This window comes from Drosophila sulfurigaster, chromosome 2R (assembly GCF_023558435.1).
Source record: "Drosophila sulfurigaster albostrigata strain 15112-1811.04 chromosome 2R, ASM2355843v2, whole genome shotgun sequence".
Lineage (NCBI taxonomy): Eukaryota > Metazoa > Arthropoda > Insecta > Diptera > Drosophilidae > Drosophila > Drosophila sulfurigaster.
In genome coordinates this window covers 9,456,310-9,476,886 of record NC_084882.1, presented here as the reverse complement: position 1 = coordinate 9,476,886, position 20,577 = coordinate 9,456,310, and the positions used below count along the sequence as shown (strand labels likewise).

At 42.3% G+C, this 20,577-nt stretch overlaps 2 protein-coding genes across 6 annotated transcripts; one reads left to right on the top strand and one right to left on the bottom strand.

Annotated features, from left to right (window-relative positions):
- The first annotated feature begins 166 nt into the window (after positions 1 to 166).
- On the top strand, positions 167 to 16,928 carry LOC133836079 (U6 snRNA phosphodiesterase 1). 4 transcript variants are annotated; one of them, XM_062266373.1, is made up of 5 exons: positions 167 to 246; positions 15,764 to 15,874; positions 15,944 to 16,277; positions 16,358 to 16,379; positions 16,435 to 16,749. In XM_062266373.1, the coding sequence occupies exons 2-5, from the start codon at positions 15,841 to 15,843 to the stop codon at positions 16,747 to 16,749; spliced, it is 705 nt and encodes a 234-aa protein (XP_062122357.1). In that variant the 5' UTR covers positions 167 to 246; positions 15,764 to 15,840. The 4 variants fall into 4 exon arrangements, with proteins under 4 accessions (XP_062122357.1, XP_062122356.1, XP_062122358.1 ...); XM_062266372.1 differs by having other exon boundaries at positions 15,927 to 16,277; XM_062266375.1 differs by lacking the exon at positions 167 to 246 and adding an exon at positions 16,837 to 16,928 and having other exon boundaries at positions 15,752 to 15,874; positions 15,927 to 16,277; positions 16,435 to 16,604.
- On the bottom strand, positions 16,756 to 20,530 carry LOC133836076 (IQ and AAA domain-containing protein 1-like). Of its 2 annotated transcripts, none has more exons than XM_062266369.1 (5): positions 19,934 to 20,530; positions 18,454 to 19,451; positions 17,221 to 18,129; positions 16,990 to 17,160; positions 16,756 to 16,930 (listed from the first exon to the last, which is right to left on the bottom strand). In XM_062266369.1, exons 1-5 carry the CDS (start codon positions 20,183 to 20,185, stop codon positions 16,756 to 16,758), a joined length of 2,505 nt encoding a protein of 834 aa, XP_062122353.1. In that variant the 5' UTR covers positions 20,186 to 20,530. The 2 variants fall into 2 exon arrangements, with proteins under 2 accessions (XP_062122353.1, XP_062122354.1); XM_062266370.1 differs by lacking the exon at positions 19,934 to 20,530 and adding an exon at positions 19,525 to 19,630.
- Between the last annotated feature and the right edge of the window lie 47 nt (positions 20,531 to 20,577).

Genomic DNA, 20,577 nt, shown 5'->3' with positions numbered 1-20,577 from the left:
AAAAACCGACTTTTTTTTCTTATGGGTTTTTACATGGGGCGAACGTAACATTCGGCCTGAACGTGAAAAAACCAAAGAAAACCGTGCGGTGGAAAGATGCTATAAGTTGAATATTTATTACTCATGTTTTCATTTTCATATATTTTTTTTCATTTCATTTTTTTTCATACATTTTCAGAATCGTCTGGTCACTCCAAGTTATACCAATGCATTTCTTCCGCCAACCGCGTAAATAATTTATTGATACAGTCGCCGTTTAGCTTTCATCCTGCGCGGACGCTTTTTCTTTCGGTCCCTTTTCAGCCCATTTCAATCATTTCAGCGGTTTTTTTCCCCTACTTTCCCACTATTTTCTCTAGCCCATAGGCACAAGAAAAATAGGAGAATTTATAGGCGCGATCATGATACAATTATACAAGGTAGTCCCGTCGGAAAAAAGCTTTCGTCAGTGCGCATTCGTATTTCGACGCAAGAGGTTGTCTGCGGACGAATTTTTTAGCGCAATTAACCCTTGTGCAAAATGACATTTTGCAATGTATGCCGTAGACACGGATAGAATTTAAATATTTAGAGAATTAGAGAATTCTCATATATATTATTAATATTGTTCATAAACAATTTACATTTAAAAAATATGTCAAGGAGACATTAATATTAGCTTCAAAATATGTAAATATTAATATCATCGTCTAAGGGTTAACGCGCATTTCATTGTCGTCTCGTTCACACTACCAGGCTGTGCCTCTTTCACTCGCACTTATTGCTAACATAGACAGGGTACCAGCTTTTTTCCGACGAGACTACCTTCTATAATTGTATCATGGGCGCGATCATGATACAATTATAGAAGGTAGTCTCGTCGGCAAAAGCTTTCTTCAGTACGCATTCGTTTTTCGACGCAAGAGGTTGTCTGCGGACGAATTTTTTTCTGCAATTAACCCTTGTGCAAAATGACATTTTGCAATGTATGCCGTAGACACGGATAGAATTAAAACATTTAGAGAATTAGAGAATTCTCATATATATTATTAATATTGTTCATAAACAATTTATATTTTAAAAATATGTCAAGGAGACATTAATATCAGCTTCAAAATATGTAAATATTGATATCATCGTCTAAGGGTTAATGCGCATTTCATTGTCGTCTCGCTCACACTGCTGTGCTGAGACTCTTTCACTCGCACTCATTGGTATGATTATAGTCAGTCAGTGGTTTTCAAACGAGACTACCTTGTATTATTGTATCATGGGCGCGATCATGGCCAGCATCATGATACAATTATACAAGGTAGTCCCGTCGGAAAAAGCTTTCGTCAGTACGCATTCGTTTTTCGACGCAAGAGGTCTGCGGACGAATTTTTCTGCAATTAACCCTTGCGCTAAATGACATTTTGCAATGTATGCCGTAGATACGGATAGAATTAAAACATTTCGAGAATGAGAGAATATATTGTTAATATTATTCATAAACAACTTACATTTTAGAAATATGTCAAAAAGACATTAATATTAGCTTCAAAATATGTAAATCGTCTAAGGGTTAATGCGCATTTCATTGTCGTCTCGCTGACACTGCTGTGCTGAGACTCTTTCACTCGCACTCATTGTTATGTTTAAAGACGGACAGCTTTTTCCTTTATAATTGTATCATGATGGCCAGCACGTCCAACTCAAGTGGGAGAATCGCCACCAGGCGAACAACTGTCTCTTCAATCAATTCGGCTTCTTCAAAAATTAATAATTCAAAATTGGAAAACACATCCAACAAAAGGAACACTGCAAAGCAAACCAATAAAAAAAAAGTATGACCAGTTCTGAAGCCACGCGCTCAGAAATAACGGACAAAGCAACAAAGCAGAATAAAACGGAAAAAGTAAAAACACCAACAATCACCATGGATAACGGAACTATGATCTTCCCTCAGCAACATCACATAGGAAAATTTTACATAACAAAATCGCAGATGCCTTCGTTGAGTGTGAATTCACCAGCCTAGAGGACCTAAGCGAGAGTGTTAAAAAACTCACAAAGCAGCACACTATTATAATTTGTTCGGAAAGTAGATATAAGCCAAAGAAATGGTGGGACTCAGAAGTAGACAGGTTGTTTAGATTGAGAAATGCTTGCAGAAAAAAAGTTTTACAGCACAAAAAAGAGAGAAGACGCACTGAAAGCTTTTGAAGCAGATAGAAACTTTCAAAATCTAGTTAAAAATCGCAGAAAGTCCAGCTTCCAAGAATTTGTGAACGAATTTTTCTCAGCTTCAAATATTTGGGCCAAAATTAAAAATATGAAAAACTACAAAAAAGTTCAAAGAATTTGTAACAAATGAACAGAAGAAGAGGATCAAAACTTTCTTCAAAGTGTAGTAGACACCACAAGACCTATGTGCCCCCAAATCGTTGGCAACGGCGTAGAAGACACCGACCCTCGTAATCTACCCTTCGACTTATCGGACTTCAATGAATTTGTAAATGCTAGAAATCCAAACTTTGCCAGAGGTCTTGATGGCATTTCATACAAAATGATCCAAAAGCTGGATCACAGAAGGAAATGCTGTTTTCTGGAGATGCTAAACAAGAAATGGTCCATGGGCGTCATTCTTGAAAGCTGGAGAAGGATTGAATAGTCCCCATCCCTAAGAAAGTTATCGACACCTCAATAGTAAGCAACTACAGACCGATTTGCCTATTGAGTGTCCCTTTCAAAATACTAGAGGGGCTAGTTAAACAAAGAATGGAGGAGCATATTCGCGCGAATTTAATAATCCCAAAAAGATCATAAGCTTTTCGCCGCCAGAGATCTACAGCCTTGTGCATCAATGATCTAATAAATAAAGTTTAATCACTGAAGTCAAAGCAATATCAAGTTTTAGCAGCATGTCTAGACCTCAAAAAAGCTTTTGATAGAAATAACGGACAAAGCAACAAAGCAGATTAAAACGGAAAAAGTAAAACCACCAACAATCACCATGGATAACGGAACTAGCAAGGAAAATGTAAATGGATACTTTTACAACGACAACCACAAGGGCTCTTACGCGGTATATCTGGAAAAAAACTTTAAACGGAAATGGCGGAGCCATAGAGGGCATAGAGGAGATTACGAAGATGGGGTACGGACGGTGAAAAGTCTCTTGCAACTCGGCGCAGGCCGCTAATAACTTGGCTTACTGTGGCGATTTACTCGCAGGCTGCTACGAGCCGAAGATCCCTCGCCACCTAGTAAACACGGCTGGCATTATTTTCAATATTCCTTTAAACCTTTCAGATTCCGATATTTTGAAAAACATTAAATCTGACATCACAAGAGACCAAGTCGAACGCATAATGAAAAAATCTAGAATTGACGGTCAGCTTATCCCGACTGGACGAGTAAAACTGTGGTTTAATGGAGCAGTGATTCCTAAAGAGATAAAGCTTATGTACTCTAGACTGTCTGTTCAGCCGTTCATTTATTTTTGTCAATGTTTCTGCTGCTTCCGGTTTGGTTACCTGGCTAAACATTGCAAGAGCAAGGCCAGATGTTTTAGGTGCGGCCTTGCACATGACAAACAGGTTCCTTGCGGCCCTATCTCATGCGTAAACTGCAAGGAGCAGCATGTGGCGACTGACCCAAATTGTCCAGCGAGGATAAAAGAATATTCGATTAAAAAAATAATGGCTTCCGAAAATATCTTTAGAAAGGATGCAAAAACTAAATTCCCCTTCATTTTTCAGATAGCTTCACCCCCTCCGCTCGATGCTTTGAACATCCCACAGCTACCCAAGCAAACAGGCAACCCCAGATCGGCCAGATCCTCTAATTCTTCACTCCAGAGTACGCCAGTCCAATCCTTTTCAAATCCTACACCAGTGAGAGCAGCCAGCCCGAACTGAGGAGAAAGTCAATCAGTTAGGTACCAAAATTGCTGCCTTTGTAACTGAGTGCAGAGAAGATACCACAACCAGTCTTTTTCAGCTTTTCTCGTGGAGCTTAGAGATTTTATAAATTCAGCCATCGCAGAGATAGGTGCATATGAAATAGCTAGCCAACTCTCTCTTGGAAACGTCTTATCATCATGAAGATCCTCCAATTTAACATCCAAAGCTTGACCTACAACAACAACAAACAACTTTTATATATGTATCTCTTCCCGGGAGACGGATATGGAGAGGTAGGAATATACATTAGAAGCAACATAACCTTTAAGATACTAAATCCCATTACCAAAACCGAATGCGTTGGTATTCAAACGCTAAATTTGAAACATAATCTAAATATCTTTAGTATTTATTCCTCCCCCTCCACCTCAGCTTCGGACGTTGGACTTGGTTTGCAGAGTATCTTTCAATTTGCAGCAGGTCTTAATAACCCTTCTCTAGTCGCGGGAGACATAAACGCCAAGTCAACATCCTGGGGTAGCCCAAGCTCTAACTCGAAAGGCCAACTTGTGGAAGATGCTGCCATGGACGCGGGCTTTATTTGTCTTAATGATGGTTTCCCCACATTTTCCCGTAGCTTAAACCAATCCTCCGTCTTAGATCTAGCGTTTACCAACTCATGAGCTAGCAATATTAGATGGTCAGCGCACGATGTGCGCATTGTAAACAGTCCTCATTTCCCAATATGCATCTGTTTTGATAATCTTCCCTCAGGAACATCACATAGGAAAATTTTACATAACAAAATCACAGATGCCTTCGCTGAGTGTGAATTCACCAGCCTAGAGGACCTAAGCGAGAATGTTAAAAAACTCACAAAGCAGCACACTATTATAATTTGTTCGGAAAATAGATATAAGCCAAAGAAATGGTGGGACTCAGAAGTAGACAGGTTGTTTAGATTGAGAAATGCTTGCAGAAAAAAGTTTTACAGCACAAAAAAGAGAGAAGACGCACTGAAAGCTTTTGAAGCAGATAGAAACTTTCAAAATCTAGTTAAAAATCGCAGAAAGTCCAGCTTCCAAGAATTTATGAACGAATTTTCCTCAGCTTCAAATATTTGGGCCAAAATTAAAAATATGAAAAACTACAAAAAAGTTCAAAGAATTGGTAACAAATGGACGGAAGAAGAGGATCAAAACTTTCTTCAAAATGTAGTAGACACCACAAGACCTATGTGCCCCCAAATCGTTGGCAACGGCGTAGAAGACACCGACCCTCGTAATCTACCCTACGACTTATCGGACTTCAATGAATTTGTAAATGCTAGAAATACCAACTTTGCCAGAGGTCTTGATGGCATTTCATACAAAATGATCCAAAAGCTGGATCACAGAAGGAAATGCTGTTTTCTGGAGATGCTAAACAAGAAATGGTCCATGGGCGTCCTTCTTGAAAGCTGGAGAAGGATTGGAATAGTCCCCATTCCTAAGAAAGGTATGGACACCTCAATAGTAAGCAACTACAGACCGATTTGCCTATTGAGTGTCCCTTTTAAAATACTAGAGGGGCTAGTTAAACAAAGAATGCAGGAGCATATTCGCGCGAATTTAATAATCCCAAAAAGATCATAAGCTTTTCGCCGCCAGAGATCTACAGCCTTGTGCATCAATGATCTAATAAATAAAGTTCAATCACTGAAGTCCAAGCAATATCAAGTTTTAGCAGCATGTCTAGACCTCAAAAAAGCTTTTGACAGAAATAACGGACAAAGCAACAAAGCAGATTAAAACGGAAAAAGTAAAACCACCTACAATCACCATGGATAACGGAACTAGCAAGAAAAATGTAAATGGATACTTTTACAACGACAACCACAAGGGCCCTTACGCGGTATATCTGGAAAAAAAACTTTAAATGGAAATGGCGGAGCCATAGAGGGCATAGAGGAGATTACGAAGATGGGGTACGGACGGTGCAAAGTCTCTTGCAACTCGGCGCAGGCCGCTAATAACTTGGCTTACTGTGGCGAAGATCCCTCGCCACCAAGTAAACACGGCTGGCATTATTTTCAATATTCCTTTAAACCTTTCAGCCAACGCAGAGATAGATGCATATAAAATAGCCAGCCAACTCTCTCTTGGAAACGTCTTATCATCATGAAGATCCTCCAATTTAACATCCAAAGCTTGACCTACAACAACAACAAACAACTTTTATATATGTATCTCTTCCCGGGAGACGGATATGGAGAGGTAGGAATATACATTAGAAGCAACATAACCTTTAAGATACTAAATCCCATTACCAAAACCGAATGCGTTGGTATTCAAACGCTAAATTTGAAACATAATCTAAATATCTTTAGTATTTATTCCTCCCCCTCCACCTCAGCTGCGGACGTTGGACTTGGTTTGCAGAGTATCTTTCAATTTGCAGCAGGTCTTAATAACCCTTCTCTAGTCGCGGGAGACATAAACGCCAAGTCAACATCCTGGGGTAGCCCAAGCTCTAACTCCAAAGGCCAACTTGTGGAAGATGCTGCCATGGACGCGGGCTTTATTTGCCTTAATGATGGTTTCCCCACATTTTCCCGTAGCTTAAACCAATCCTCCGTCTTAGATCTAGCGTTTACCAACTCAAGAGCTAGCAATATTAGATGGTCAGCGCACGATGTGCGCATTACAAACAGTCCTCATTTCCCAATATGCATCTGTTTTGATAATCTTCCCTCAGGAACATCACATAGGAAAATTTTACATAACAAAATCGCAGATGCCTTCGCTGAGTGTGAATTCACCAGCCTAGAGGACCTAAGCGAGAGTGTTAAAAAACTCACAAAGCAGCATAATTTGTTCGGAAAATAGATATAAGCCAAAGAAATGGTGGGACTCAGAAGTAGACAGGTTGTTTAGATTGAGAAACGCTTGCAGAAAAAAGTTTTACAGCACAAAAAAGAGAGAAGACGCACTGAAAGCTTTTGAAGCAGATAGAAACTTTCAAAATCTAGTTAAAAATCGCAGAAAGTCCAGCTTCCAAGAATTTGTGAACGAATTTTTCTCAGCTTCAAATATTTGGGCCAAAATTAAAAATATGAAAAACTACAAAAAAGTTCAAAGAATTTGTAACAAATGAACAGAAGAAGAGGATCAAAACTTTCTTCAAAGTGTAGTAGACACCACAAGACCTATGTGCCCCCAAATCGTTGGCAACGGCGTAGAAGACACCGACCCTCGTAATCTACCCTTCGACTTATCGGACTTCAATGAATTTGTAAATGCTAGAAATCCAAACTTTGCCAGAGGTCTTGATGGCATTTCATACAAAATGATCCAAAAGCTGGATCACAGAAGGAAATGCTGTTTTCTGGAGATGCTAAACAAGAAATGGTCCATGGGCGTCATTCTTGAAAGCTGGAGAAGGATTGGAATAGTCCCCATCCCTAAGAAAGGTATCGACACCTCAATAGTAAGCAACTACAGACCGATTTGCCTATTGAGTGTCCCTTTTAAAATACTAGAGGGGCTAGTTAAACAAAGAATGGAGGAGCATATTCGCGCGAATTTAATAATCCCAAAGAGATCATAAGCTTTTCGCTGCCAGAGATCTACAACCTTGTGCATCAATGATCTAATAAATAAAGTTCAATCACTGAAGTCCAAGCAATATCAAGTTTTAGCAGCATGTCTAGACCTCAAAAAAGCTTTTGACAGAAATAACGGACAAAGCAACAAAGCAGAATAAAACGGAAAAAGTAAAACCACCAACAATCACCATGGATACCGGAACTAGCAAGGAAAATGTAAATGGATACTTTTACAACGACAACCACAAGGGCCCTTACGCGGTATATCTGGAAAAAACTTTAAATGGAAATGGCGGAGCCATAGAGGGCATAGAGGAGATTACGAAGATGGGGTACGGACGGTGCAAAGTCTCTTGCAACTCGGCGCAGGCCGCTAATAACTTGGCTTACTGTGGCGATATACTCGCAGGCTGCTACGAGCCGAAGATCCCTCGCCACCTAGTAAACACGGCTGGCATTATTTTCAATATTCCTTTAAACCTTTCAGATTCCGATATTTTCAAAAACATTAAATCTGACATCACAATAGGCCAAGTCGAACGCATAATGAAAAAATCTAGAATTGACGGACAGCTTATCCCGACTGGACGAGTAAAACTGTGGTTTAATGGAGAAGAGATTCCTAAAGAGATAAGGCTTATGTACTCTAGACTGTCTGTTCAGCCGTTCATTTATTTTTGTCAATGTTTCTGCTGCTTCCGGTTTGGTCACCTGGGTAAACATTGCAAGAGCAAGGCCAGATGTTTTAGGTGCGGCCTTGCACATGACAAACAGGTTCCTTGCGGCCCTATCTCATGCGTCAACTGCAAGGAGCAGCATGTGGCGACTGACCCAGCGAGGATAAAAGAATATTCGATTAAAAAAATAATGGCTTCCGAAAATATCTCTAGAAAGGATGCAAAAACTAAATTCCCCTCCATTTTTCAGAAAGCTTCACCCCCTCCGCTCGAAGCTTTGAACTTCCCACAGCTACCCAAGCAAACAGGCAACCCCAGATCGGCCAGATCCTTTTATTCTTCACTTCAGAGTACGCCAGTCCAATCCTTTTCAAATCCTACACCAGTGAGAGCAGCCAGCCCAAACCACTTCTTTGCTGAGGAGAAAGATGGTCAGCGCACGATGTGCGCATTACAAACAGTCCTCATTTGCCAATATGCATATGTTTTGATAATCTTCCCTTAGCAACATCACATAGGAAAATTTTACATAACAAAATCGCAGATGCCTTCGCTGAGTGTGAATTCACGTAAGCGAGAGTGTTAAAAAACTCACAAAGCAGCACACTATTATAATTTGTTCGGAAAATAGATATAAGCCAAAGAAATGGTGGGACTCAGAAGTAGACAGGTTGTTTAGATTGAGAAATGCTTGCAGAAAAAAGTTTTACAGCACAAAAAAGAGAGAAGACGCACTGAAAGCTTTTGAAGCAGATAGAAACTTTCAAAATCTAGTTAAAAATCGCAGAAAGTCCAGCTTCCAAGAATTTGTGAACGAATTTTCCTCAGCTTCAAATATTTGGGCCAAAATTAAAAATATGAAAAACTACAAAAAAGTTCAAAGAATTTGTAACAAATGGACGGAAGAAGAGGATCAAAACTTTCTTCAAATAGTAGTAGACACCACAAGACCTATGTGCCCCCAAATCGTTGGCAACGGCGTAGAAGACACCGACCCTCGTAATCTACCCTTCGACTTATCGGACTTCAATGAATTTGTAAATGCTAGAAATCCCAACTTTGCCAGAGGTCTGATGGCATTTCATACAAAATGATCCAAAAGCTGGATCACAGAAAGAAATGCTGTTTTCTGGAGATGCTAAACAAGAAATGGTCCATGGGCGTCATTCTTGAAAGCTGGAGAAGGATTGGAGTAGTCCCCATCCCTAAGAAAGGTATGGACACCTATTGAGTGTCCTTTTTAAAATACTAGAAGGGCTAGTTAAACAAAGAATGGAGGAGCATATTCGCGCGAATTTAATAATCCCAAAGAGATCATACGCTTTTCGCCGCCAGAGATCTACAGCCTTGTGCATTAATGATCTAATAAATTAAGTTCAATCACTGAAGTCCAAGTAATATCAAGTTTTAGCAGCATGTCTAGACCGCAAAAAAGCTTTTGACTGCGTAAACATAGACATCCTTTAGTGTAAGCTAAACGAACTAGGTTTTGATAGGCATTTGGTCGAGTGGATGTCTAGCTTTTTACGTTGGAGGACTCTAGTCAAGGGAAATTGTAAAGTTACAATTGGAAAAGGTGTGTGTCAGGGTAGCTGCCTTAGTCCAACTCTGTTTAAATTGTACACGGCAGGGCTCCAAGATCTAAATGGCCCAAATTGCACTCTTTTTCAATACGCAGACGATTTCTTTTTAATTTACTTTCACAAAGAATTCAATACAGCATCCGATCTACTTCAACAAAAGACAAATGAATTTCAAATTGTTTGCAATAACCTAGACCTTCAATTCAACGCAGCCAAATCCAACGTCATCCACTTTAGCCCTCACAGCCTATTTTCCATCAAAACAGGCCTATAAAAGAAGTCAGACAAATTAAATACCTTGGCAGAGTCGTGTCAGCGTCTAGCTCCTCGTCAGCGCACATTGACCAAACGATCTTTGAGACATCAAAAGCGTGTACTTTCCTTCGGCTCCTAAGCGGCTGTCGTTTCGGCATACATCCGTCACAAAGCCTAACTCTTTAAAAGGCATACATGAGAAGCAAATTGGAATATGCATGCTCTTCTTTCAGCAACCTCAGCAAATCAGCTTTGTCCAAGATTCAAAGCCACGCTAATTGCCAGTTAAGAAAAGCGCTGGGACTCATAAAGTGTACACCCGTCCCAATAATTTACCATCTTGCTGCGGAATTGCCTCCACTTTATCGCTACAAATTCACAACTACCAAGGAACTGGTTAAAGTCTTTGCCTTAAACCTTACCGCAAGAAAAACAATATGTGTCAGTCCCCACATAAGCACAAGTGTAACGAACCGTCACAACGCCGAGGTTGTCACGGGAATCAGCGTGAAGCACACTGACTATGTTGCACTGTACACACTTTTTCAGCGTCGACTGTAGTGGTTGTAGTCACCCTACTACAGCTAACGGGAAGAGTTGTGGTTCGTGCGAATAATATGAAAGCGGTGCACGCGGCGTGGGTGAAATGGTTGAGAGTGTGTAATCACACTGGCCCAATCACACTGTACACGCTGTTCCGGCGTCGACTGTAGTAGTTTGTAGTCACACTACTACAGCTAACGGGAAGAAATTGGGGGTTCGTGCGAATAGTATGAATCGTAGCACGCGGCGTGGGTGAAATGGTTGTGAGTGTGTAATCACACTGGCCCAATCACACTGTACACCCTGTTCCGGCGTCGACTGTAGTAGTTTGTAGTTACACTACTACAGCTAAACGGGAAGAAATTGGGGGTTCGTACGAATAGTATGAATCGTAGCACGCGGCGTGGGTGAAATGGTTGTGAGTGTGTAATCACACTGGCCCAATCACACTGTACACGCTGTTCCGGCGTCGACTGCAGTAGTTTGTAGTCACACTACTACAGCTAACGGAAAGAAATTGGGGTTTCGGGCGAATAGTATGAATCGTAGCACGCGGCGTGGGTGGAATGGTTGTGAGTGTGTAATCACACTGGCCCAATCACACCGTACACACTGTTCCGGCGTCGACTGAAGTGGTTTGTAGTCACACTACTACAGCTAGCGGGAGAGTTTGGTGTACTTCGCGAAGAATCGTAACCGGGATGTACGGTGTAGGTGAGGCGAGTGTTGGTGTGTAATCACACTGGCACAGCCGCACTATACACACTATTCCAGCGTCGACTGTACTACTGGTAGTCTCACTGTTACCGCGAACGGGCACTTTGCTTTGCACGAGCACTACGGAAAACGAGGCACACAGTATGAGTGAGAGAACTGCTGGCGTGTGATCACACCGGCACAGTCACACTGTACACACTTTTTCAGCGTCGACTGTAGTAGTCTGTAGTCACACTACTACAGTGAACGGGAATAAAATATGTGCGTTGTGCGAAAAGGAAAACAACGACGAATGAAAGACGCGGCAAAAAGGAACAATATATCGTTAGTGTGGTTGTGTTAGTGCGTTGTCGCACTCGAGTGGGGTTATGCAATAACGATGCTACTGTTTATGCGTAATCGCATATGTTAAACGGGGAAGCAAAGGGGAATAATAAATGTGTAAGTGGGTATCAAGCATTCAGCTTGAACGTACCTGTAAAATATTCGTGGGGTACTTGATGGAACTTCTCGTTGTAACTTTGCACGTGGGTTTTTTCAAGACTTTAATGGCACTCGCGGGTAAACGTTTCGCACTGACAAGTTCTTATCAGAGTGAGAGCCGCTTCTCCTACTCTCGCCTTTTTATTTAGGTCAAGGTCTTGGCTCTGCCAACTCGCTTTTACTTTCTTTTTCCTAAATTTGCGCATGCGCTGTTAACTCACTTTGCGTTGCACTTGCGCTGTTAACTCGCCTGGCTCTTTTTGCGTTGCACATGCGCTGTCAACTTGCTAGGCTCATGTTTGCGTTGCACATGCGCTGTTAACTTGCTTGGCTTATGTTTGCGTTGCGCATGCGCTGTTAACTCACTTTGCGTTGCACTTGCGCTGTTAACTCAGCACAGCTGGGTGAGTGACCATGTATGAGAGAAAAACTCTGGTATATACGTTTTTGGGCTATTGTTTATTTTGAGGCGCAGTATGATGCGTCACACTCCCCCCTTTCCCGCCGGGCGAATAAAAATCCGGATACGTCCGGTTTTGGTTCGGTTCACCTGGTAGGTGGTGTCAAGGTAGGTATGCGTGAACCTTGTTCTAGTTCCTCGTCCCTCGCTGCCGCGGACCTCCTCAACTAGGCCCCGGGGTAGTTGACGTTCGGGCGTTTCCACCGTCCAATTTGTGGGAGCTTCCACCAGCTCGCTTCCATATTCTTGCTTGGAACGAGGAAGTGGGCCGACGAAATCGGCTCCAATGACGACGGAGGGTTCTTCTGCGGGACGGGTATGCATGGGTCCGGCCGGCTTCTGTTGTGATGTCTTGAATTTTTGGCAGCTCAGGCATTGCCGGACGTACTTCTTGACGTCCCGATGCATACCTGGCCAGTAGTACCGCTGACTGATTCGAAGAATAGTCTTACGTACTCCTAAGTGGCCGGCAGCTGGTTGGTCATGACACTCGTGGAGATCGCGAGGTCGCATGGCCCGAGGTACACACTGCTTCCAGATAACGTCGTCGAAATCATCGGACCGATGCAGGATGTGTCGGAACAGTTGTCCGTCCCTGATGGTATAATCCGAGTAGCGCTGTGGTTCCTCACTCACCTGTTGTATGCGCCGTGATAACCAAGAACAAGGTTGGTCGGGTTGGATCTCATCTCGAGGACTGGAGAGGACGTTTGGAGGGAGTGTCGCCAGGATAGGCTCGGAGTGCGAAGCTTGAGGGCACAAAGGTGTTTTCATCGATGTGAGCGAGTTATGTAAACGAATCTGGGCTGTACCGCAGCAAATCGTTGTTTCTATGGAACAGAGGAAATCTAGGCCCAGTACGGGCGCGGGCTCAAGAATATGTGGCAGGACAAGGAAGGGTATGCGAACTTCTCGATTCTCCAGGCGGACACGCGCTATGAGCGTCTTCGTGACCTCCCGAACGGAGCCGTCAGCGAGACGAATTCGCGAATCCTTAGTCAATGTGTTTTCGGGGGTACTAAGTCGCGCGGCCAACTCTTCACTGATGAAACTCGTGGTGGCACCGGTATCCACAGTTCCCTCGGTGGGCATGCCTTCGATATGGATCCTGGCCACGATTCTCCCACCGGTTAGATATATCGTGGGGGTTACTGGCGGGTCGTGGTGTCTATCGTCCTCTGCTCCTCCCGCCGGGGTAGAGGGCGATGACCGTTTCCCGTCCCATTGTTCCGACAGCAATGGATCGTGCGTATGTCTCGTTTGCCGCAGTCCCAACAGAATATCACGGCAGGATTCTGACATGCTGCCTGTAAATGTCCTGGTTCCGCGCATCGTCGGCAAACCCGGGCTACATCCGGCACTGAAGTTTGTCCTGTGGGAGTGTTCCTAACGGGTGGTTGGCGGGGCCTGTCCTCGGGTGGTCCTCGAAAAGGATTATGCCACGTCGGTGGAGTCTGGGTTGACGGATATGCCTCGCGGCGGGTCGGTGCCGGGGGTGAAATGGCAGTCGCCGTCGCCAGTGAGGTCAGTGGCTGGATACGATCCTGGATGTATTCGAACTCCGTGGCCAACTGGATCAGTTGGTGAAGACTTGTGATCTCGTATCGACGGGCGTAGTACTGGTATTCGGGGCGGGCGTTGTCGTAGATTCGGTCCAATTCTTGCGTCGTGCTGTAATCAGCATGGTGCATGAGGAACCGAATTTCCGTGACATAATCCTTGAACGTTTTCTCGATGTTTACGATCGCGGATGTTATCTTCTAGCCTTTTGAAATACCGCGTGGGTAAGAAAAATCCGAGAATTTTCTGCGCTGTTAACTCACTTTGCGTTGCACTTGCGCTGTTAACTCAGCACAGCTGGGTGAGTGACCATGTATGAGAGAAAAACTCTGGTATATACGTTTTTGGGCTATTGTTTATTTTGAGGCGCAGTATGGTGCGTCACACAAGTTACACAAAAACATACAGACAGTTCGCAAACGTGCTTGAGCATATCGAGGGAATCGAATCCTCTGTTATCCATTGCAAAAAACTGACCGGTTTTACTGACTTTTTTAAAGGTTCCGCAAAGAACAAAAAATCAATTTGCAATTGTAGTATTCTCCTGCTATTTAATAAAAAAATTGCACATTTAAAAAACAATAATTTTGAGCTATTATTTACGGACGGATCTGTTTCAAGAACACATTCAAGTACAGCCTTTTTGCACGAGAGGTCAAAGCACATAGCCAGTTATTACACAGACAAAGTACTGTCTTCACTCTCTGCCAAACTCCTTGCAATTGACAAAGCACTTTACTTCGCCTTATCCAATAATCTTCCTCGTGTCGCTATTCTTACGGACAGCAAAAATAGCATTATCAATCTATGCAAAACAATCCACGACAATCATAATGCAGCCAACATCATTAAAAAAACAAGTAAGAAAGTTACATTCGAGTGTGCTCGACTGTGAGATACCCGCTACCCATTTTTAATAAAGACAAAATATTGCGGTATAATTTACAAAATATACCGAAAATTCTAAAAATATACCAAATGGTATGTTTGGTATATCGATATAGTACACCATTCAAAATATACCATAGACGGCACAATGTGCCAGATTGTTGGCCAAAGCAACTCAGACCCCTAGTAATTAGGCGTTTTTGCCCATACAAAAGTATTTCTTTAATAACTTCCACAATTTTTATCTGATCGCAACCAAATTTTCAGGAATCATAACTACTACAGTAGTTATTGTATATACCAAAATTCGCAGATCTAGCTTTAAAATTACGCTTGTTTTAGATTTTTTTGATTTGCGGGGGCGGAAGTGGGCGTGGCAAAAATTTGAAACAAACTTGATCTGCGTGCAAACATAACAAATGCTGTCAAAAAATTATAGCTCTATCTCTTATAGTCTCTGAGATCCAGTGTTTCATACGGACAGACAAACAGACGGACATGGCTATATCGTCTCGGCTGTTGACGCTGATCAAGTATATATATATACTTTATAGGGTCGGAGATGCCTCCTTCTACCTGTTACATTAAACTGGAATGGGAAGAGGAGTACAACTCCTTCGTAGTTCGGAAACCTCGAGGTTTCTGTGACATCTTTCCTTCTTTAATCAACAAACCCTGGTTTTCCAACAATAAATTCAATATGAAACCAAAAGACATAAAAACGATCAATCGCTTATTAAGTGGTAACGGCTTCGATAAGGCCACACTTTTCAAAATGCATGTCACGTTGGACGACATGTGCGATACTTGTGGAATTATCGATAACGCTTCACATGCAATCCTCAGCTGTTCGAAAAACGATACTGTACGTCAACGTTACCCAACACTAAGGAAACACAACAACATTCACGCTCTCTTGAAAGAAGGAAATGTAAAGCACATTAAAACCATCATAGACTTCATAACAGAAACAAATGTGGACCTCTGATTGAACACTTCAATCAATTTCTCGTGGCGTTTTTCACCTTATAAAGGCGTCGACCAGTTCTCGGTCGGGTGCTTAGGGAGCGGCCAAATAATTCCCCCCTGCCCATGGGTCGGGTGGTAACTTAAACACAAAAAAAAATAATAATAATTTATCGATAAATAAATATAAATAAAGCTTGCACTATGGCATTAGTGGATTACGGAAGCAGCTCCGGCTCCGAAAGCGACACGACGGATGAAACCACTCCCACACCGGCTATTCTTAAGAGGTAACTTGCTAGGCATTCTAGCTGTGATAACCAAAAATCTAAAACCCGGCAGACCGGCTTTACCCACAGCTCTTTCCTTGTTGGGCGCTAAGCAACCGAAGCGTTCAACAGATGACGAGGATGAGGATGATGGAACAGACAATCCCGCACTGCATGGTGGTCGCATACGCAGCTTCAAACACGAACGAGGCAATTGGGCTACATTTGTTTACGTGCCCGCTGATAGTTGTGTGGAACAGCTGGAGGATTTTCAAACGGAGGCTATAGAAATGCTTGCAACAGACCTGCAACTACAGATGAATGAATCGTTGCATTTAAGTTTGAGCAAAACAGTAGTGCTGCAATATCATCAGATTGATGAGTTCACTAAATCGTTGCAACAGGCGCTTCAAAGTTGTTCAGGGTAAGTTTGATATATGATTAAAAATCCTGTAAATCGTTAAATTTTGTTTATTTATTTTTTTGGTTTTCTGTACTTGGCAGCTTTAACAGTAATCTGCATTTGGTAAGTCGTTAGATTCTGTTTTTATTCCTTTGCCATAATTGTATTTAACCATTAGCTTGAGGTGTATACGAATGAGGAGAGAACGCGAACATTTCTGGCAGTCAAACTGGACGCTGCGTTTACTACGAAGATGACAACATTGCTACAACCTGTTGACCTGGTTATGCGTGACTATCGTTTGCCGAAATTCTATGAGAAGCCCTCGTTTCATGTCAGCTTGTTGTGGTGTGTGGGAGATTATCAGGAATTGCTCAATAGCAAATTAGAGAAGTTACAGCAATTGTTGGATGATCATGATACGCTTAAGTTGCCCGTCAAGCAAGTGCTTTGCAAATGTGGCAATAAGGATTTTATTTATAAACTTAAATAGATTCATTCAATTCATGCCCTTCTTTTTGTTGCCATTTCCTTGCTTGGCCTGCTGTGCCTGTTCTTCAATCAGTCTTTCCTCTTCCAGTTCCAAAAAGCGTTGACGTCGTCGGCCCAGTGGAGTTTTTGACCACCACGACTCGAAGGCTTCCTCTTCTTCACGATAGACAGGATCTCGCGTACTGCAAGGAAATTGTCTCTAAGTAAATTTCATAAAGATATCAATAGCATAAAAGCTTACCAGAGTACATTGATCAACTCAGCATTTGTAAGCGGCTGGGAGCGCAATTGCAATTTACGTTTGCAGGTCATCACTTCACGCAAGCAAGCATCGATTGCACCTATAGTATAACCATCGGATATTTTGGCCATTGCACTGGTGTCTAAGTTGGATATGCCGCCAGAATATTTACTGTAAATGAAATGCAAGATTTAATATGTATTTATCCTTACCCGTACGTAAGATACTTACTGAAGCAAAGTTTTCCAAGCATGCGACATAGCGCCATAATCTGGACGCGGAATGTAAATGAAGCGATTGTAGACCGATTGCAAGAGCTTCTGATCGGCCTCCCAAGGCAAGTTGGAGGTGCCCACAAAAATGACGCGATCTTCGGGCGCAATATTCTTTATCATTTTGGGCAAATCCTTTTTCAAACGTTTGGGATCTGTGCGATCGGTTTTGGGAATTTTCTTCATAAATGGTCGCTCCGCATCGCCCATATAGATGACTGCGGGCTGCAGCAACCTGGACACCTTAAGCACTAGATGTATAAGCATAATAAGTCCTGATTTGCCCGGATATTTGCCCACAATATTCGCGGGTGTGAGATCGAACAAAACGGCACCAACTTCCGTACAAATGGCATGAAGCAAAGCCTTTTTGCCAGATCCTCGAGGACCAGCCAACAGCACAGAGCGGATCAGTGGCGTGCAGCTGTGTATGGCTTCAGAGCCAAGTGGTAGGATGCAGTATTCGACGAGAATCTGTCTAATGTCGCCGGGCGAAGGATTTGTACCATTACGTGCCGTCAACGCTTTGTCGCCCAGAAACTGTTTCAGCTTAAGTTCGGGATATTTGCGTATAATGCCGTTGGTAACCAATTCCTCATAAAGCGACTCGGTGCTTCGGTCTGGTGTCAGATCCTTCTCCTTCTTCTTTTTGCTCTTCTTGCCACTGCGGCGTGTCTTCTTGTTGCTTTTCTTGACCTTCTTGCCGACCATGGTCTGTAGCAATTCAATCTCCTGGCGCATCACATCGTCGACAGCGCGTCGAAACTCCAGCTCAACTTCCTGATACTTTTCCGCATAGATCATGTCCTCATAAGCTGCCTGGCTAAGGATTCCTGTCTCGTCCTTGTCGCGCCAAGTGTCGTTGAAGCTGACATAAGAAAACATTTTTAATAGATTGAAAAGGAAATTAATTAAACGAAACTGATTCTAGTTGAACCAACTAACAACATGATCTCCATGTAAACGTTTTTATAGTAAAAGGTAGATATTATTATATATATAAAATTTAATAACATTAAATATATGATTCCATACTTTTGTGTAATATTAATGAAGAAAAAAAATACATATAAACATTATTTCAGTTTAATTTTTGTATAGATAAAAATAACATCATTATGCTATTTTTATACAATAACTTGATTAATTTATTTAAATCAATTGAGTACTAAAAGGACTGTGGCTAACTTACTATTCAATTTCCGCACGAATGTCGGGCAAGCAAACAGATACAGCTGGCTGAAAGTTGACATCGTCTTCTTGATTTTCGTTTACATTCAAATCACCACTACGCGCTGGTGACTTCGACTTGTCCTTGGTTTTGCGTGACTCTTTCGAGGAACGTGCAGAGGAGCGACTGTGCTCACTCTCGGTGCCAGGACGACTGAAAATATGCAGCGAGCCACCTTGGTCCTCCGAGGGAAAATCGGGCAACTTGCCCGTTTTGTCGTAGCAATCCTTGATCCAGGCACGTATCTCATCAGCGATGTCCTCCTTCATGGTAGCGCCATGTTTTTGCCTAATCTCTTCCTGTATGGCAACCTGTCGCGCTTCGAACTGCGCCGCATATGTTTGTTGCGCCACATGTCGACGCCGCACATCGTGCTCGTTGTGCTTCTCCAGCTTCTCGGCGCGTTCCTTAAGGACTGCAGCTGGTGGCGGCACCATGCCAATCAATATCATCTCATCCATTTTGCGACGACGCGTAATTCGTCGTGCCGTGTGTCCACGCCACATCTTCTGGATTTTCATGGCCGCCATGAGACCGGAATCAGTGCGTTCCTTCTCACTGCGCTCCTCTGCTTTGCCCTTCTCCTTGCGTATCTCCTTCATGAAGTGGGCACGCAGACGTCCTTGACGAGCCCGCTCGTGCATCTGGAGCAGACGAATGGCCTCAATTTCGGTGAGTGGCTCTTCTAAGGCGTGCTCTTCAAGCCAACCTAACTTTATCAGGATTTCATTCATGGTGCGTTTGCGGAACTCCAGTTCCTGCTCTCGCTCCCGCAGAAAGTACCGTGGAATACGCAGCTCAGTGTCCATGGGCGTCAGACGTAGGCGCTCCACGACATCATCATTGTAGCTAAATTCCATAAGGTCAATGTTGACCAGATCATGCTTCAGTTCCACAACACGTCCCAGACAAGCGTCTAGCAACTTGCGCACCAGCTCACGCTTCTGCGGCTGAATCATCTGAAGATTAAACAAAAGGTATTCAGAGATCATAAATTAAGTTTTAGAATCACATTTTTTCTGACCCCTCTACTATAAAAACAACCTTGATATTAAGAAACAGCAATACAGAATTCATCAATCCAACCCAATATACATATGTGCATATACATATGTATGTATACCCGGTTATATGAACAACATTTCCAGATAGGAGAAAATAAACAAGGCATAGACTTCCTTCAATTTAGACAAAATTTAATGATGCAGTCTTATATATTATTTTATTTAAAAAAACAATCTTTTCACGGTAGCACCAAAATATTAAATTTTTTTAATGATATAAGCAATTTATAAACTAACACATCGGTCGATACGCAAATATTATCTCTCATCAAATGCTAAAAGTCTACTCAAAAAAGGTTTTTTAAATAATAAATAATTTGTTTGAAAAATATGTAGCTGTTTAAACTTTTATTAAAAGTTAATTCTTGGATACTTGCATTATCGTAGACATCCTCAAGGCGATTGCTCAGACATATGTAGCGTAGATAGAACTCATAAAGACTGGATTGCAGCAGAGCCTTCGATTCGGCAGCGGCGGCAACAGAGCTCGACATAATGCCCGAAACACCGCTGATCGTTGCCACCGTGGTGTCCACATTCTGATGCTGTCGTTCGTAGTCAATGATGGCCAACTGTTCGCATTCATGCTGCGATTGATGCCAAATCTCATTAAAATATGTGCTGGACATGTCGAAGATTATTTTAACAATGAGTCAGTTGATTGGGTAGCCGGCGTATTCGTTGTCATGGTGGTGCTGAAAGCTCCAAGACGGTTTCTATTGCCTGGCAACGAACTAATTTTACAAGCTACTAGGCACGCCAAGTTTTAAATAAACAAAAAAATTAAAATGGCCAAGCTACTTATGAAAATGAAACATCTTAACAAAAACGGACAGTGTAAATCGCATAGATACCAAGATCATCGATCGGTATAAATCATTAAAGTTAGTTACTTAAATCTAAGCAAAGTGATCAAGGCAGTTAAACAAAATGTAGCGTATTCTAAGTAAATAAAAATTTATGACATCGACATCAAGAGAATCCTCCATTTTTTAGTTGTATGATGCATGTATTTTTGTAA

What these genes read in the sequence shown, in the direction of transcription:
- LOC133836079 (XM_062266372.1), top strand. Translation starts at nt 15,789, where the DNA reads ATGGCATTAGTGGATTACGGAAGCAGCTCCGGCTCCGAAAGCGACACG. An exon ending in GCGCTTCAAAGTTGTTCAGG is followed by an intron (nt 16,278 to 16,357) that starts GTAAGTTTGATA and finishes TGTACTTGGCAG; the next exon opens with CTTTAACAGTAATCTGCATT. An exon ending in TTAACAGTAATCTGCATTTG is followed by an intron (nt 16,380 to 16,434) that starts GTAAGTCGTTAG and finishes TTTAACCATTAG; the next exon opens with CTTGAGGTGTATACGAATGA.
- LOC133836076 (XM_062266369.1), bottom strand. Translation starts at nt 20,185, where the DNA reads ATGTCCAGCACATATTTTAATGAGATTTGGCATCAATCGCAGCATGAA. An exon ending in TTGAGGATGTCTACGATAAT is followed by an intron (nt 19,452 to 19,933) that starts GCAAGTATCCAA and finishes TTTAATCTTCAG; the next exon opens with ATGATTCAGCCGCAGAAGCG. An exon ending in GCTTGGAAAACTTTGCTTCA is followed by an intron (nt 17,161 to 17,220) that starts GTAAGTATCTTA and finishes TTTCATTTACAG; the next exon opens with TAAATATTCTGGCGGCATAT.